At 44.2% G+C, this 19,005-nt stretch overlaps 1 protein-coding gene across 1 annotated transcript; it reads right to left on the bottom strand.

Moving 5' to 3' along the window:
• Positions 1–7,463: 7,463 nt before the first annotated feature.
• Positions 7,464–14,059, bottom strand: NRSN1 (neurensin 1). Its single transcript, XM_042839872.1, has 3 exons — positions 13,915–14,059; positions 9,984–10,181; positions 7,464–9,027 (listed from the first exon to the last, which is right to left on the bottom strand). Exons 2-3 carry the CDS (start codon positions 10,170–10,172, stop codon positions 8,629–8,631), a joined length of 588 nt encoding a protein of 195 aa, XP_042695806.1. The 5' UTR covers positions 10,173–10,181; positions 13,915–14,059; the 3' UTR covers positions 7,464–8,628.
• Positions 14,060–19,005: the final 4,946 nt, after the last annotated feature.

Here is a 19,005-nt window from a genome sequence, read left to right as displayed (position 1 = left end):
TTTGAATTTTTCTTCGTGCTAAGCGGAATCAAAATTGAATTCAAAATGCAGGTTTTATTAGTTGAGATTAGCTGACTAATCCCTAAAAAGCTTCAAAATCTCTTGGTTGGCATGAACTAGAGGGAATCTAATTCTCCATAAAACGATTCACATTTCTACACAACGAGAACATACAAACTCATGACTATGGTTAGCAGATTTTCAAAGGCACAAGTTCATCTACTATTTATGCTTGAATCCTTGGTTTAGAATGCAGGCATTTCTATGCAAAAACCAATACAAAGTCTTTCTCGTGTAAGAATTGTTTGTGCACGTTCACTCTCATTTTCTGGATTCCTGTTGTACTCCCACTGATATGCAAGTGAAGCAGGTGAAGTCAAACTCCTAATCCAAGTGTTATCTGGAAAATCATTTTTAAAGGCATTTACTTTTTTCCAGACTCCAAAGCCAACACACAAAATCCAAGCTCAGCACACTCAACCTCGATGGCTACAGGCTCCCTTTCTCCAGTTTGTGACTGGAGGAAAAACTGCCCTCTTGACGATGATGCAAATATCTGAGATCCTAGCTGGGTCACTTTTAATGGACTGACTGGCTGTCGAGGCGCCTTAAGAATTAGCCTAAAATTAGGTGATGTGAAAAGACAAGGTCTTCCCCCTTTCTGCCATAATTTCAAGCACCTGACTTCACAGGAAGGCAAAATGTTAGCTGGCATCTGCAGAAAGCAGCCCAGTGATACATCGTGTAGCTCCCTTTGCCATAAATTCAGATGCCATTTTTTTAACATGCGTGAAATAAAGCATAGCTTGTAAAGGTGGCATGTAGTGAAAATCTGGATGGTAAAATGGCAGAGTGCTTTTGTTAACAGGAAGCAGACAGGTATACAGAGTTGAGTGCTTTTCTCTACAGCAGCACTTGTACTTTTGGATTTTCTCCTTCAGTCTCTTTGCAAAGGAACATAAAGCACATGAGGCCCCCTAAGGGTTGTGGAAAAAAGCAGAATCTGGCTGCTGGATACTTGGGTTGCTGTGGCTCAGATAAATGGGGAGGTGCCAAATACAGAGGAAGGGCCTTGTACCCCACACCTGGATGTTTCTAGAGTCAATGGGATGACCTTCAGGAGATGGGGTTGTGATGCTGTGCTCCCCAGAGCTTCATCCTTTGGCCTGGCCATTGCACCCAAGTCCTTGTTAAGGCAGGCAATGAAATGCCCAGGACAGATAACACCAAAGCAAATGACCACACACTGTCTCAAACTTTAGTGCTCAGGGAACTGATGGCAGATTCCTGGTTCAAAAGCTGAAGGCCAATTGAGCATGCACCAAAACTGTGACTAATGAGTCGGTCATCTTACTTCATAAGCAGTGAGCAGATCAAGAGCTCCCTGAACTCTCCTGAATGGCAGCAGGCCACACAACAGGATCTCCCCTTCAGCTAGGATTCTATTGAGATTACAGAGATCCCTTACACCTTGACAGTAGGATGTCTAGCTGATACAGATACTTGGTGATTATTCATTTGCTTAAGTTTTGTCAGCTGCACTAAGATTATATCTTATGTGCCTTCTGACAAAGCCTCAGACTGGGAGTAGATTCAGCAGCACCTGGGATTCTCACCTCTATGATTCAAGCAGTTTAGAAAAAAAAGGGGATCCACTCTGAATCTCGTGATTCAGTGAGAGGGTCCCTGGCTGAATTTGTTTAACCCTACCCCACGTGCAGTAAATAATCAAGTGTACCTTGCCAACTTGACTCTTGTTAATTCACTGTCTTGATTTGTCAAGCCTTATTAAATCACTGTGTTTCATCACCAAATACATTTCTGTTTCTCTCTTAGGAGTGAAATAGTTTCTGCAGGTGATAGGGGCCCACTCTTTTGCCTTTGTTTTCACATGGGCGAGTTGATTCTTCTCTGCTCTTGAGGAAAAAAATATATATTCAGGCTTTAGCATTCATTGATACACAGATTTTTCTACCTCTCTCAGTTGGGAAGGGTTGCTTGATTTGAGTAGGGTGCCGATTTATGCTTCCTATCTCAGTGAGTAAATGGTGTCGGGGATGAGCAGTCACTCTCTGATGACTCTCTGGACACATGTGCAAAGCTATCCCTGTTTGCTCTTCTGCTGTGGACTGTGCTTTCCTAAAACACACCGTTCCTCTATTTCTCTGCTGAATTTGTTCCTTTCATTTGGTTATGAGAAATGATCTTTCCAAAAATAGTGCTTACGCTCCACGTTGCTTTTCTGTTAGAGATTGTCAGTGCAAAGTGAACATCCTAGGAAAAGCCTTTGTGCCTTCCCTTTCTGTTCTCTTATTGTTCCCTCAGAGCTAGCACCAAACAGGAATTAACTTGGTAAACTAAGGACTGGGGTTTGTGCCTGCTGGATAAAAGTATTCTCTATCCACAAAGAAAGAAATAGTCTTCCTTCATTTCTCTCTTTTCATGCAACACCATGTTTTTCAAGGTGACTCGAGGGTTCATTTCTTAAAGAACCACACGGTTATAAATGACATCACAGAAAAAGGAAGGTAGGGTAACTAAACCTCTTGGGTGCTTCTGTCACTGAAAGCCTGTTACTTCCACCAGCAAATGAGAAGAAGTGAGCATATCACTTCTGTATCAAAAAAGATCCACGTAACTTTCATGCTGGAAGGAACCATGTACTTTAGAAGCACATATATATTGGTGCTGTACCCATTCGTTTTCTAGCACGTGTCCCTTTTAGCCTCTCTAACCCCTTTACTTGCTCACCACGCATACAAGCATCAAGCCTATGCTATACTACATTCCCACTTACAAGCGGGATGCAGGTTATTTTCTTAAACTTCTGTGGCTTCTGCATTTTGCTAAGGCCTGAAGGCCTTGCAGTACCTGAGCACAGGTATGACACTTGTGGGTGACAACACCCTTGCAGAGCACATCTAGATATACCAAGGCATGATCTCTAAACAAAGATCCATTGATGCACAGCAGGGTGTCCTGGGTGCGAGGACTCTGTGCAGTGCTTGCACTGTGTGTGTAGGCCTGCGTGCTGGGTTGCCTGAAGGAAAACCCTATGTGTATAGATGGCAGCACACAGGTGTCTCTAAGAGCAAAGCCCTCAACATGATGCCATGATGCACCTGTGGAGAGTGAGCTGGCTGCCAGCTCTGGAGCTACCTTCCAACAGAAGCCTGTGCTGTTGGTTCGGGTAAATGGATTTCTGTGGGATCAGGAGGGTTATACCACACTGTTACAGCTATACTGTGCTTTATGTCAGGAGAAAAGATGGTTGGGTTCAGAGGCAGCACTGGTGCCTCTCAGTAGGCAGTCCCTGCTGATGGAGGGTCAGCAGCTGGGCTGTGGCAGGGCACCTGGAGAACAGATTTCATCAGGGCAAAGATCTAACTGCAGCTGACATAGGCATGTTTAAAGGTAAGACATAATTGGACCAAATAAATCATTGCTTTCAACAGTTACGTGATTGTCTGCAAGTCAGCATGAACTAGTCACAGTCCATTCTGTGATTTTTGAGGGGATGAGCTGCAATCACCTCCCTTTAATTTGCAGCAAACGACCAAGCCCATGTCACAAGTAGCTAAGAGACTGTTATGTCTTACTGAGGCGAAACTGAAGAGCTTGGCTCTCAGGGCAGGTGTGCAGATCCTAAAGCAGTTTTGGAATATTTCTGCAGACTCACTGGCTGTCAGAGCTCAGCTGCAGGACAAAGCTGAAAGAAGCTACTGCTGGGTCACAACAACCTCCTCTGCTCTGCTTTGCATTGACAGTGTGGCTTGCTTTGCAGGGTCAGGTGCAGGTGAGCCCACTTGGTTACACTCTTACAAAGAAAGGAGGGCAGAACGCCCACCAGCCTGTCTGTTTGTTACAAGGGCTCTCTGACCATCTATGCTTCTTGGAGACAGTGGAGACGTGCTCAGCAGAAGGATTTTGTCTCAGCACATTTTTGCTCCAGTTTGGAAAGAAATCACTTTGCAAGGGATGAGGTGAGAACTGAACAAGTTTGAGCAAGATGTCAGAAAACACGCAGAGCTTAGGAGGGAAATGTCAGGGCACAAGGTTGCTAGGTGAGGCAGGGAGAGAAAGGGCAGCAAGCACTGCAGCTGGTAGAAGAGCAGAGATGAGGAAATAATGACCTCCAGAAAGAGCTCAGCCAGCTCATCCATATGGCCTCAGGCTGGAGGCTGCTTTTAGCTAGGCAACAGCTTGAAGGCACAAGTGATTACCGGACCAGTGTATCTGGTGTATCATTAAATTGACTGGCTCATTAGTTGCATTTAAAAATGATCTTCCATCTTTGTTTGCTAAAACCCATACATGGTAAATGATGGAAAAAGTGGACCTTCAAAAACCAGCTGCAAATGATTAGACAAAACAATAAAGGCAGTTCCTTACACGCTGTCTCTTCTGTTTGCACGGCCATGAGAAATGCCTGGCTTACTGTTAATATGCAGACGTTATTTTCATAATAGTCCCTCTATAAATTATCTGACAGCAAAGCTGAGCTTTGCCCTGCTTAATGTACATCAAGTGAACTAATACAGGAAGCACACACTGCGTGGTCTGCCTGGCGTCCTGATAAGAGCAGAGGAAATTAAGGGTGTGAGTGGATTGTTTGCCAGGCCATCAGAAGGTTGCCCAAAGAGCACACAATCCGAATACAGGAAACAGGATCCTACAGGGGTCTCCCCATTTGTGACGATGCTCCTCAGGGACATGCTGTGCTGTGGGGATGAGTTGGCAAAATCCAGGTGTTGCTTCTGTATAGAGCATCATGTTATGTTGTACTGCTAGCCCAGGAGATCTTAGAGAGCAGCCTGCTGTGCAGGGGCAGGGTGATGGCTTGGAATGAGTGAGCGGATGCGCTAATGTCTTTATTTTAGCCCTCTGATAGAGAGCTACTGGCAAAGTACCTCCGGTTTTGGTTCTTGCAGTCTTTACTGTCAGCACAGGCTTTCACAGCCTTCATGGCTGATCAGCAGGCTCCCCAGGATAAAGGTTCTGTGCTGCTCTCTGCCTGCCAAGCCTCTCTCCTCTGGCTGCTGGTCAAGGTGCTGCAGTCTCCCCACACTGCTGCTTTCATTAAGAGCTGTTTACTTGCACTTGTGCGTGATTAGAAAGCTCATACTTGGAAATGGCAGGCTGAGGCTGTAGCGGAGACTGGGAACTAAATGTGCTTATCAGGCAGCTCAGGAGTTGAGGATGCTTCAGCTTCTCTGCCTTAGGCTGTGACTCACTGGGCAAATTGAAAATAGAAGGGTCAAGACAGCCTGCAGGGAGGAAGAGCGAACAGATGAGAAGCTTTACCTCCACAGCATGACAGAGAACGCAGACATAACCATCAGGAGAGCATGCATTAATCAAAATTAATTCACTGATTATCAGTCAAACAGAAAAATGTTATTTATTTTGCTACAATTGCAGAGAAAATGCTGTCGGGATACAAGGGGATTCACTGAAATTTCAAGATATATAAGGCTAGAAGAAGGGGAAGAAATAGGGTGAATGTGAATAAACTAATAAGACTGTTGAGCAGGGAGGTAAACAAGCAGGAAATAAAGTCTCTGATGTCCAAGCCATATTTTATTTGCACTAAGTAATACATTAGAGTGTCCTTTGGAAAGGTGATGGCAACCAAGGTCTGTAGGCAAAGTCCCAGACAGCCCCAGAGTGCAAGCTCTGTGATTTGGGGGATGGGAAAAGATAAATGGTGGAGAAAAGATATATGCAAGGACAGACTGTCCTCAGCCTCACTGGAAGGTTCCAGGGAGCTGGGCTGTCCTTCACTGCTCCCAGCTGAAGGCTGCATCACTGACATTTTCCATGGAAGCAGCAAAAAGCACATCTCTGCTCCTCTGATGCTTCAGTTTCTGTGCCAAAGGTGGAGGGTGTCAAGACATTACAAGGGACCAAATCCCAAAAATGTTTCTAATGAGTCTTAAACTGTCTGGTATGTGACTTCTTAATAATAACAGGATAACTCGATGCTCAGTATTTCCAAAAAAGCCCTGTGTGGCACAGAGCTGCTGTTCCAGAATGTTTCAGCCTTCCAAGTTCTCAGTGCCCGAAAATCTCTAACTGAAACAAGGGTTTAACAAGATGAAATGTATGTGGCAACATTAGCTGTGACAGCGTTACCAGCTTTGCCTCAGCTGCTAAATCTCCAACGTCTCCTATCCCAACAAGCATCAGAATGATCCTTGAGGGCTTTTCTTTCTCCTAAAGCTGGGTAATGCCACGCATGAGTCATCCTTTCTCACACTGTCAAAGCACGCTCAGTTCTGCAGACATGATGCACAGTGTGACCAAATGCTTGTTGCAGCTCTGTTTGCTGTCAGGTCACTTGTCCTCTGGACAAAACTTAGCAGCACTTGCACACGTGTGGGGTGCATATGAAGACCTGTACTCCCATACAGCTACTTTAGGTAAATAAGCCAAACCTGTTATGTTTGTTTGTTTGTTTGTTTTTTCCAGATGGATTTTCAGTCAGACTTTTGTTATTGCATTAAGAAAACACAGGTGCAGAGATAGGACTCGGTAACATCTGCAGGAGCCATCATTCTCAGCTCCTTCAAGTGAACTTCACCGCAAAACTTAAAACGTCACATCTCCTCCACGAACAAATCTTAAACTAAAAACTGCACTGAAAAGGTCAGGACAGCTTGATTCTCTGCTGCCCACGTACTGATAAGCTGACAGCAATGAAAGCAAGTAGTAGTAACCAAAATTTCTCAGCCAGGAAAGTGATAAGCACTCTACCTGGAATAACTGAAGAGCAACAGGGACTTCAGCTCTTCTCCACATTCCCATCCTTGCAAGCAATCAACGCTCCTTGTCCTTCACTATCAAGTTCTCACTGGCTTTCTTTTTAAACAATACACAGCTCTTCTTTTTATCACTCTCTCCACCTTTTCCTCTTCCACGCTATTTTTATCTGCTTCTCCTGAGATTACAATCCTGTTTTTTAAGCATTGGGTGCAACATGCTTTTGCATGTCTCATACATAGCTGCCAGCCAATTGTAAGAAGCATCCCAAAAAATGCTTCACTGCATTCTACGTAATGATGTGCTTGTGACAAGCTCTTACCTGGGTATTTTAGTGCTGGCATTCGGATGTTGTACTTGCATTGCTTAGACAGGCAGTTCTCATTTCTTTCAGAAGAAGATTTTACTTCTGATGCTGTTGTTAGCCACAGTAATTGTTGCAAACTCAGCTGAAGCTTCCAAATATATTCTGATTTATTTATATCACGGAAGTCTGAACTGAGTCACAGACCACAAAATGTTTTATCAAGGAAAGGAGCAGAGCTATTCCAACACACTTGTTACTGTGCAGACACTTTTGGATTCAGCATGCCCTAAGTCTGAAAACACAGACTGCATTATCAGAATGGTGAGTTGCAACTTCTCTTTTCTGACTGAACCAGAGCAACTTGTTTGACTAGAAAGAGACTTTTCACAAAATCTGGGATTGGCTCAGGCCTAGAATTTTATTCAATCCATTCAAAAAAATAGACAGAACTATAAGGTGGCACATATCGTCAGAGAGTACAAATGTCACATCTTCCTTTATACAGTTGAATTCAAATCCATAGATTAAGACAGTGAAATAATTGCCCTGGGTGAGAAAATAATAATGAAGGGCCTCTGGAGAAAGAACAAGTCTTCAGGTAAGCATTTACACAAACGTATCTGTCTGGTAAGCATAACTTTCTCTATAATCTATAAAAATATAAACAGCATTTTAAAATGTCTTCAGATAAGTATGTTAAGGTCATTTGACCTGGCATTAATGTCCTGACAGAAAACGGGGCCTGGGCATGTCAGACCACACCTAGTAATCCATGCCTGGCCACAACTGAAAATCTGTATGAGCTTCAAACAGTACAATGTAAGGAAAGAAACAATACCAATCCAAAGGAACACAAGAACGGTGCCCCTCCTTCCATAAGAATTCCTCATCTTTACCTTGTATTTTGTATGTAAATAATAGGGCGATGATTGAGAGAAAAGTGGCAGTTCTCACAGACTAGTTGGAACTCTGGATCAAGTATAATTTGCCTCTCCCAGAACGTAACATTGCTGGGAAGTGTGCCAGTCTCCAACTAAGGGCACCCCAATGCCATTGCATGTTACACCTGTGCGTTATTACTTCAACACAGACAGCAGCACGTGACAGGATGACAAGTGCAAATTACAAGGGCAGAGTCTTGGCTTTCTGGATAGCAGAGCTAGGCAGTAAACGTACTTTAAAGACAAAGAGAAAACAAAGTAGAACACCAACTCATCTAAATGTTAAGGAGCGGGATGGAGGGTATTCCTGGCATAGCTGTCATAACTGCACCTTCTATGTTTTTTTAGGGAAGCAAAATACCTAATCATTGTTGCAAGTCTTACTGTTTCAACACAGATTAAAATGTTTGAATACACTGAATACATTGGTTACGGGTCCAATCACACAATTTCACTTTTTCCAATCCTGAATTTATATTGGAACAGCTTCCCAATCAGCTGTGCGTTTGTATAGCAGAACATTTGATATTGTAACTGACTAGCACATATGTCATACATAACAACAGCTGATATTTTTCCAGTGAAGTGATCTGCAAAGGGAGAAACAAAACCAAAGGGTCAGGTTTGAGATGAAGGTTGGACGTTTTGAACTTTGGACAAAGTGACAGGTATCTTTGATTCTCCTGGTGCTGGCGCTTTTGTGACTGGGTTTGCATGGGCTTTTATATCTGCTATCCTCTCTTTAAATCTTTGCTGGAGGTACTTTTCTTCTTTGGAGTAACTTTTAGCAAAAGCAGCCATCAGCAGACATGCTGCCATGGCGGTTCCTCCAATGCAAAACAAGATTGCTCCTGACAGCTTGCATATATCAAGGGACCCATTGAACTGAATGGCACGGGTATCCACTACAACAAAATCATCTTTCCCAAGAGCTTCGATTTTCGGTGGCACAAGAAAACCCACAACAAGAACCATTAAACCAATCAGCATGAAAGCCGTCCCAGAGACGAGTCCGACCTGGAAAACAGAAAACGTAACAGTGAATATGATCTTTCAGGTTTTGATTAGTAACTGTTTCTAGAGAGCTTTTAGCTTCTAAGTGTCCTGCAGGTACAGCTCCTTGTTCTTAAGGCAACATTTTTTTCTTTTGAGTGGCTCTAGTAGAACTAGAACATACAGAGGAATGTTCTTTTTACAATTCATGCTTACACAGTCAGTATCAACATTTCTGGGAACAACAGAATTACACATCTGTACTTCTGAAAAGCACCTAGTGTCCAAAGGCCCCAACACAGGGAAACTTATAGTCTTACCCCAGCAATGCAAGATTAATGATTTCTTTAGCTTTAGGTGGTGGTTAGCACCAACAGTTCAGTCCTTGCTAGTATATGTCATATTCATCACTTGTTAGGTATGGCTGTATAATTTTTCTAGCACAATTCAACTCTAAGTGCTAAGTTTGATTCACATAGGATGGCCCTACCATCAGAGCAGAAGGGCTGCATTACATAATCTCCACAGCTCCCTTCCAACCTTTTGCACTCTCAGATTCTCCAACTTCCCTGCTCTTCATGGAGAGCTTATAGTCAGTTGGGCTTTTTTAGTTATTTTTTTGATGCTCAGGTCACACAAACCCAGGGTTATGTTGTTAACCTACCACTACCATTTGTAATTATCTGATGAAGTATTACATTTTGAATTTGGGAAGCCCTGCCCATAACAAGACTCGGATGTTTCAGTGACAGAGCTCCTTGTGACAGAGAAACCAGAGGATCCAAGAACTCCAGAACTCCTTTGGAAGCTGATGTATCTCGGTTTAAACAAACAAGAATTCCTAAGACAGACTGTCATTCAGTCATCACAGTGAAAGCTGAGCAACAAGGGTTTTCTGGATGAATATCTAAAATCATTAGTTACACGTGAACATCTCAACATCAGAGTTTCTCTCCCCAGTAACCAGCAAAGGGCAGTACCTTCCAGAATGCAGAGCTCCACCTGCTAGGCGATCTCTGGATCTGAAAATCATCCTCGTACTCCCAAATTGAAGCTGTGCAGTCCTCATAAAACTGATGCAGGTAGGACCGAACTCCATAGCGTTGGTAACCTCCCTCGGTGCTGCCCTGCGCATGCTTGGACCCGCAGATGTCAGCATAGGAGCTCATCCTTCCTGCCTGCAATGAGAGGTTTCATGCAAAGTGGATCTAGTTACTGACATGGTAAGGTGAGGAAAGCTGGCTGCGTATGTTTCAGGTGACACGAAGAAAAGCAGCCTAGGTAATGAGCAGTGACTCAGCTCAAGTAGACCTGGGCAAATCAGAGCCTACAGTTTTCTGCAGAAACATCCCACCCATAGGTAGAATGCCTGTCATTCAGACTTAGGGATGGTTTCTCTGGAGACTGAACAAAGCAGAAGCTAGGGAGACAACATCTCTCAAGGGCAGACTCCAGCTCTATGAGTTAAGTGGAGTTTGCAACCTCACAAATTTTCCAGTTGCTGAGTGAGCTTTTTAAAAAGCTTGAGCTTCTGAAAGGTAGGACTAAGCACTGATGTAGCATTCACAGCCGTAAGAAACAGTGGCAAAGTAAGAGCTAGCACTTAAATATAAATAGTTAAAAATAAAAAAAAAGATGGAATGCCACAGTACCACTGATCTGCTCACCAGAGGGTGAAAAGCAAATACTAAATTTGTGGCAAATTGATGTTCCCTTAGAGAATTCAATGCCCAGGCTCCTGCTGACTCTAATAAAAAATCTGAATTTTATTAGCTGTTTTCATAGCAGACAATGTTCCCTACCCTTTCCACTTCACTGAAGTTATTGTAACACAGAAAATTTGTGTTTATCTACGCAAGTACGAGACCTGAACTTGCACAAGCGTGATGCTACTGAATTCATTAAAGTAATACCAATGCCTACAAAACTTAAGCAGCAGGTCAGTATTATTTAAGCTGACTTGTTTCTCTTTACAGAGTTCAAAAAGTCCTGGCCCAAAGGGAACTGTTAATGAATACCCAAAGCTGAGTGTCACAACTCAATTTACCAGCTTCACACTACTACAACTGGTTCATCCAATTGCCACTGCCATTTTACTTGGAAGGAAGGATTCATGTGCTTGTTGCAACCAGGACCTTCCAATTTTGCTGACTCCAGTCCCTGTGCCCTTCTAGAATGTGTGATCTTGTCATGTATGAGATGCTTGACTATATGAGGAAAAAAAAAAACTTTTGCATTCAGTTTAAGCAGGAGCCAGCACAAGCCAGTAGGGAATGGCAGCCAGCTGAAACTCTCAATTCTGAAACCAGTGCTGGTATGACAGTGATCTCCTAAACTTTAGGAATTTGGCTGTGTTCTTGGTCAACTGACAGAGGGCTTTGCTGTTTCCTCTTTATTGCTAGCAGTAATCTCAGCTATTGTTTACTCTCTACATTTTATATAGTTAGTTACATTTTAGTTTGAGATTTCATGATCTCAAAGTCTTATAAAGGCAAGCTTCTCTATTATGACTCATGGCGAGGTTTCAAAGCTCTCACAGAAGCGAGACCTCAGGAACGGGAGGCCCAGTGCCTCTGAGCCTGAGGGCTGGCTTGCTCCCTGCTAACAGTGCAGTGTTACTGCCCTCCAGCACACGCAGGGCAATCAGTGTCCTTGCCAGTGCATGGAAACCTTGGGACTGCAGGAAGGTTTTGCCTTGCACCGCACCAGCCGTCTGCTCTGCATCCTGGCCACCACGTGCACAGAGCTGCCCAGACAGCTCCCAGACAAGCTGCTCAACCGCTGCTGAGGGCATGACACCATGAGAACACAATCTGAACCCGTGCAGGGAAACTCTGGCAATTATTCTGTTTTTCAAGACTGCTTGTTCTTTTGCCAAAGAGGCCTCTCTATGTCCCTTGGGAGTCTCTCCTGCTGCTTGTTTCCTGATCAAAAAGAAAGGGAAAAAGAAAGTCCTCTTTTTTCAGTGCTACCATGTCTTCACTAGCTAGCTAGCTGCCATCTTCTACAGTACGAGCACTAAGAGAGCTCTGCCTATCCACTACAGAAATATTTTTTCTCAAAGAAGCAAATCTAAACCAAAAACAGAACATCATCACCTTAAGGGAGAACTGGGGAAGATCATCTATGTGTAGAGTACTCTAGTCTGGCAGGAGACATCACACAATTAACAGGAAAGAAGGCACTGTTCCTAGGTCCAGCTGATTTTGTAATATCAGGGCAGCGAAGGACCAGACCCAGTACGGCCAGATAAGGGGTATGCCAAAGCTCCCTTGCTTTGCACCAGCTGCCACCAGGAGACAATTTGAGAGCTTTTTTCCCTCTCAAAGACTGGAAGGAAGATAGAGCAGAACCAGCAACCATAGTTTGTTACTATTAATTCAAGAACATATCACATAATGTGACTGAAATCTGTACAAATATATTTCTCCTGGATTCACAGCACTGTCTGTATGTTTATTTGTCAAGAAACATAAAGGATGGTTTGGTGTTTCTAACAGCTTGATGAAGAATTACCTGCAGGAAACACATAGCCCATAACCACTTATGTTATGCAGGTTCTTCTTCTTTATCAATCTAAAATGCTAATTGGTGGTTTTGGTCAGGCGTATGTGCAAAATGATAAATAAGAGCTTGGAAGGCTGAATACAAAGCAAAATAAAAGAATGATCTTTTGGTTGAAAGACCTGCGACAGTATCAAGTAGGATGACCTTTTAAAATGAAAAGAAAGAAAATACTCAAAAGGACCAGGTCTAGCCAGCATCATTAATTCTTCCTAAGCACTGTATAATATTAATTCTAGTTTTCTTTATGCTCAGACTCTTCCACTTACAATAAGAGATCTCCTTATCTTTTCCAAAAAAGATAAAACCTAGTCCCTTAGAGAGATGGGAAAAGGCTTCCCAGCCCTATGTGACTCACTGAAGCACTCTGGCAACTGGGCCTGAGATGGGCTCTTCTCTCAGCTGCAGCGCAAACATAATGTGGTTCTTGCTATGTACTGATGTGGCAGAGGAACTGGAACAGGGTATGGTAGGAAAATCAGTTTGACTTCAATATGGAGGAAACATGTCTGCACCAATTTACGTTGGATGAATAAATACTGCAGTAGCTACGTCTTCTTGAGCGTTGGTGTCTATTTGCATGTCTCACCTCCGTGGCTGAGAACCTAAATGCTGAGATGTTGGGAAACTTGCTAGGGAAACAGAATCACTGCTAGGCAGACCTGCATTAAGCATGGGCTTAGAGCATGCATCCAGGCCTCAGGAAGCAGTTTATCTTCACAACTTTTCCAGCATTTAAAGCCCCAAACGTCTGGGAACACGTGGGGCGGATGGTGGCAGCTCCAAAGCATGCCACTGCGTAGTAGCAATTCATCCCTTAGCAACTTTTGTTTCCATGGCAAACGCTGTCCTGTTTACTTTGTGCTTTACTATTCTCCACCGATCCTGAGAGATGTGACCGATCGGGGAGCGGGCAGACAAAGAGAGGAGCACGCTCCGTGTAAAACTGCCTCCCTAACTTTGCAATACTTCTTATTGAAAACGCTTAAAAAAAAAAAAAACACAAACAAACACAAAAGGGAAAGGACGCTTTTGGATGAGCCACAGCTATTTGACATCACTGTGAATCGCAAACGTCATTTGCAATGACTCCAGCGGGTTCTCGGTCTCTGCTTTCTCCGGATGTACGCGCACACCGCCACCCTCCATCCCCCGCTGTAGCGACGGGACCAGACCGGTACGAAGGTCGCACACCGACACCAGCACCTCCCGCCGCAGCCCCCCGGCCTGGATCAGCCGCGCTGCCCGTCCCCAAAGCCCTCTGCCCAACCCCAAGAGCCGACCGGCCGGCAGCGCCCAGCTGGTAGAGCCGCCTCTCGGCTGCGATCCCCGCCGGCCGCGCGTTACCTGTCCCTCCCGCCGCTCCCCTCGGCCGGCTGAGCAACCGCAGCGGCGCTAGCTGCGGCTCTCTCGGCCCGGTCCCATCTCCGTTCTGCGTCGCGCCGGCCCCGATCACCACGTATTATGCACGGCCCGGAGCGCCGCTCGCACCGTGCCTGCGCACTGAGAGCCGCCGCCGGGCCGGCCGGCCCCGCCGCCTCCGCCCCTGAGGGGATCGGCGAGGAAAGGCGGTGTAAGCAGGGAGGTGGGAGCCGAGAGCCGAACGGAGTGCAGAGGGAGTGTCTGGATAACGGCAGCGCTCCGTGCTCCGCGGGGTTTGGCTTGTTGGATGAGGAAAAGTCGACTGGGTGCTGGAAGAGGGACAAAAGCAGTCAGCTGAAGTCGCGTCTTTTTGAGATGCAGCGGGAAGCCCTGTGTCTGCCCTGGTAGAGTTATAGAATCGTTAAGGCTGGACGGAACGCCAGTCATGTAGTGCAGCCATCGACCTGTCTGCACAACGGCTGCCAAACCTTGGTGCCGTATCTACCCTTGAACACCTGCAGGGACGTGACTCCACCACCTCCCTGGGCAGTCTGTTCCAATACCACACTGCTCTTCTGAGAAGAAATTTTACCCCATACATCCAACCTGAACCTCCTCGGCCACAGCTGGAGGCCATTACCTCTCATCGTATCGCTATTACACAGGAGAAGGGGTCGACCCTATCTTGGCACAGCCTCCTTTGAGGCAGTTGTAGGAAGTGGTAAGGCCTTCCCTGAGCCTCTCTTCTCTAGAATAAACAATCCCAGTTCCTTCAGCTGCTCCTCACATGACCTCTCACGTGCTTTGTTGCCCTTCTCTGGACACGCTCCAGGCCCTCAACGTCTTTCTTGCATTGAGGAGCCCAAAACTGAACGCTGTACTTGAAATGCAGCCTCACCAGGGATGAGTACAGTCCTAGTCGTGCTGCTACACTATTTCTGATACAAGCCAGGATGCTGCTGGTCTTAGCACACACTGGCTCCTGTTCAGCTGGCCGTTAGCTAACATCCACAGTTCATTTTCCTCCATGCAGCTTACTAGCTACTCTGCCATAAGCCTGTAGGGATGCACGGTGTTGTTGTGACCAAATTGCAGGACCCGGCACTTGGTCTTGTTATAGCTCATACAGTTGGCCTCAGCCCGTTGATCCAACCTATTCAGATCCCTGTGTAGGGCCTTCTTACCCTCAGGCAGATTAACCCTTCCTCCCAGCTTGGTGTCATCTGCAAATTTACTGAGGGCTTTATCAACAGGTTGGCTGTTCATCAGGATAGGGCTTCCAGTAAGCAAGTTTGAGGAAGCAAGGAAGACAGCAAGGGATGAGCTAGAAGGCATGGCAAGATGCTGAGATGTGAAGTTGCTAAAAAGTGTCCCACAAAAGGGCAGTGTGCACTTTCTCTGGGAAAATAATAATGGGAACATAGAGAAAGAATTCTGAAGAGTCATTTAAAATACTCTACTGCAGTACAGACAAAAATACAGTATTATTGCATGCGAGAAATATGGAAGTACTTTAAAGCAAAATGGTGTAGCATTAGCCAAAGTAAAAATAATGTATTTTTGAAATGCTTAAACCCATATGGTATTTGAAGAAGAAGATAAAAGTAATGGTGGTTTAATTAATTTTATGTCAGATCAACTATATCTCTTCTATAGAAAAAATAATTAATGTACACTAGCTATCCTCTATTCACAAGGTAGTTTCTTTTTTTTGTTATTTTAGGTTATTTTTAGTAGGAAGTTTTTCACCCAGAGTGGTGAGGCACTGGAACAGGTTGCCCAAGGAGGCTGTGGATGCCCCATCCCTGGAGGCATTCGAGGCCAGGCTGGATGTGGCTCTGGGCAGCCTGGGCTGCTGGTTGGTGACTCTGAACACAGCAGGGAGGTTAAACTAAATGATCTTTGAGATCTTTTTCAATCCAGGCCATTCCATGACAAGAAAGTATTATAGCAATTGGGATATTTGCAATATTTGCAATAATGTCAAAAAGGATCCTTGAACTGTGAGTTATCAACCTTTAAGGTTAAGCACTGGTAATATCAGAAGGTGATTTTGGCATGGTTTGGTTGGGAGGGGAAGGTTGTTTTCTGACATACAAGTGCAGCTGCACTGTACCAATAAAGGTCAGTATTTGCTGTTTATGCCTTTCAAATTCAGTCCCTTCTGGCTTGCCTGCACTTAGCACCAGAGGCAAACAACTGCTGCCATTGCTGGATTCACCATTCCCATCACTGTCCCCAGCCACGAGGCACACATGGCTGAGCTGGTATGTGGCTGTGCTAGTGATGGACACCAGCTGTGACTAATAAATGAAGGAGTGAAAGGGGAGAGGATGTTTGCAGGAGGGAGTGGAGGAGGCTGTATGTTTCTGTGAGGAAAGCTGTGAGCTCAGTCTGATGCTGGAACTGAGCATCAAGTGTAGTGACCTTGGTTATGAGAGGCACTGAACAGAGGAGTATAAATGTTCATTTAGCTGTGGAATTGCTAACGTCATTGTGAAGGTTATTTTTAGAATGCCAATATCTGTAAGTCTTACTGTGACTTGTGATGTGAGCTACTGTTTTATGAAAGAATTTCCAAATCTGCATTATTCTCAGTTTTCAGCTTTCATAAGATGTGCACTGTATTTATAGTGAACTTTTCATCTGGCAGTGGCGTTAAGAGTAATATCTTTCTGTTTCAAGCTGTAGAATTCTATTAACTTGACTTTTTCCTTTGGGATGAGGGAACTTAAGTTAAGCCTTCTACTTTATTTAGCTAAACCATGCTAAAGGTTTGTGATGGGCAATGGTGAGCATGCTGAGGAAAAGATCCCATACTGTTGAGCACTTCTGTAGGTGGGGGTGGTGGTGGTTGCCATAGAGTTTACAGGCTTCTCTCTTGCTGGGAGGTGAAGCAGTGATAACACAGCTTGGTGAACACAGTTTAGTTAACTTCTGGCAGCCTGTGCTGAACAGGAGGAATTGCAACTTCTGGGAAATGTGTTTCTCTTGTAGTGATATACTGCAATTGGTATGATGCTCATGTTCGCTGAGCAGCAGATGTCTGTCCATATTTGTCCAGCAGCCATGGCAAGCTTCCCGAGGCTGTTCTGTTTCATATGCTGCAGAAAACTGTGGCCAGAACAGTTCTGCCCTAGTGACATTGTTGCCACCTTCACCTTCACCTGTTCTTCTCCTCCTAGTTTCTGGCTCACCTGCAGCTAGGCTCTATAATGCTCCCACTTTCTGAGAAAAACTGTGGTTAATTTGGGAAGTTCTAAATAATGGTGTTTGCTTGTTTGTTTTTGTTTTGTTTTGCTTGTTTCTATGTGCACAAAAAGATGCGATATTATTAAAAAAATAAATTAAAAAAATCCAGAATGCAGGTGAAATTCCCATTCCACGGAGCTGTGTAAGGTGACATCCATGTGTTTAATGGGAATCCTGAGCTTCTGAGGTCCTGGATATATTTGTACTCAATTTGTTCCTGTGTTTGAGTGCAAAATGAGTCCCTGTGCATGGAATCCCTTGACACCTCTCTACATCTCAAGTGAAACTGAGCAACTTATTGGTGATGTCTTAATGAGACCTGTCCCTGTGGAACCACAAGGAGCAGCTCAGGCATCCAGAGGGGATCCGTTCCTTCCTCACTGTGGATGGACAGTAGGAGAGAGGTGGGAGAGCTGCTTTTTCACTGCAGAAATTGCTAATAGAAGCCAGAAGTAGAAGAAGCTTATAGCTGCTATTTGCCATTTAGGTGGTACATCTGGGTGGGCAGAAATGCTGGGGAGGAATGGGTTAGAAGGGGTGGGGTCAGTTTAGGTCTGTAATACTTTTCTGGTGATCTTCTTGCAGCCACGAGGATTCTGTGAGCATAAAGGCAGCAGTTTTGCATCTCTTTCTGTTGTTTCTCGCATGTGACATTAAGAGCAGATGCTCTTATTACAGTGTCCTGTAGCCATGCTATTTTCTGACAGCAGAATCTGGAGAACAGATCTGTATCAGTGAAAATTCAACGTGCAGGGTTAGTTCAGGAGATATGAGCACCTTTGTGAATATTTTAAGTTCTTGCCTGCCTTTCTTTTTCTGCAGTGTACTTGGTGTCCACCTCCAGCTACCTTTGGGGCAGTGGTGAGCCTGGCTGGTTCTATTGGAGGTAGGCATTACCATTCACCCTGTGTACTGACTTGAGTTAGGGACCCAGAATGGCTTCCAATTTATTTTTTTCAGTGATATGAGAATAACATTCTGGTGGCCTGCATTAACACCTGGCTGTATGAAGCTTCCATTTCAGCTCTACAGGAGTTTCCATAGTTTCTGTGCTCTGCTCAGATAGTGACATGATTTTGTTGCTCCCTACGAAGAGTGATTTAAAAAGTTCTGCTGGGAAGGGTAATTTGAAAATGGTTTTATTTGTTCTTCTTCTTATTCTAGACAGATTACTGCCAGCTGCTCCATTACTGTTGGTATTGTCTAAAAATCTGCTCTTAGCCACTTGTTTTTCAAATACTGCTATGTTTCTCAGTGCTTTCCTGAGAATGTTCTATCTAGCAAAAAGGACTAATTCAGATGGTTTTTCATGTTCTGTCCTTATTGTCTTTTTATTTGAGCCAGTAATAAGAGAATGGGATTTCTTAAAAATCCACACTGTAAACCTGTGTTATTTTCTACCCAGAAAATAAATGGGATAGGAATTGCTAGTTCTCTCTTTCATCCTAAATACCTGGTGATTTTGAATATTCTGATACCAGGAAATTGTTTGGAGCTGTCTAATACAAAATATGAATAGATAAGTAATTGAAAACTTGAAAATAACAGTTTGTATGATGGAGTGAATGCTTGCTTGTGAGGGGACATTAGGCAAAAAGGGATAGGAACCAAGAACTAGAAGTATTCCACTGACTCAGTTTTACTCAGAAACTACTTCATTTTGGAATGTTTGTATTTCCATAGTTTTGCATGAAACCTAATTTCTCTTTGACCCAGCTGTTTCTAAGGAATCTTTGGAGATGCAGAGACTCTACAGAGTTCAGAGGCAAAAAAAAGTCTTAATTTAAATCTAAAAGTGCTGTTTTCTAGAAGTGTTGAGTGTTG

This window comes from Centrocercus urophasianus, unplaced genomic scaffold (genome assembly GCF_019232065.1).
Source record: "Centrocercus urophasianus isolate 14NV4802_14NV808 unplaced genomic scaffold, USGS_Curo_1.0 seq_11, whole genome shotgun sequence".
NCBI lineage: Eukaryota > Metazoa > Chordata > Aves > Galliformes > Phasianidae > Centrocercus > Centrocercus urophasianus.
This window is presented reverse-complemented; position numbering and strand designations above follow the sequence as displayed.

Bases quoted from the DNA above. Each gene is read 5' to 3' on its own strand.
- NRSN1 (XM_042839872.1), bottom strand. From the start codon at position 10,172: ATGAGCTCCTATGCTGACATCTGCGGGTCCAAGCATGCGCAGGGCAGC. The intron at 9,028-9,983 runs GTACTGCCCTTT...TCTGTTTTCCAG, and splicing joins GGAGCTCTGCATTCTGGAAG to GTCGGACTCGTCTCTGGGAC.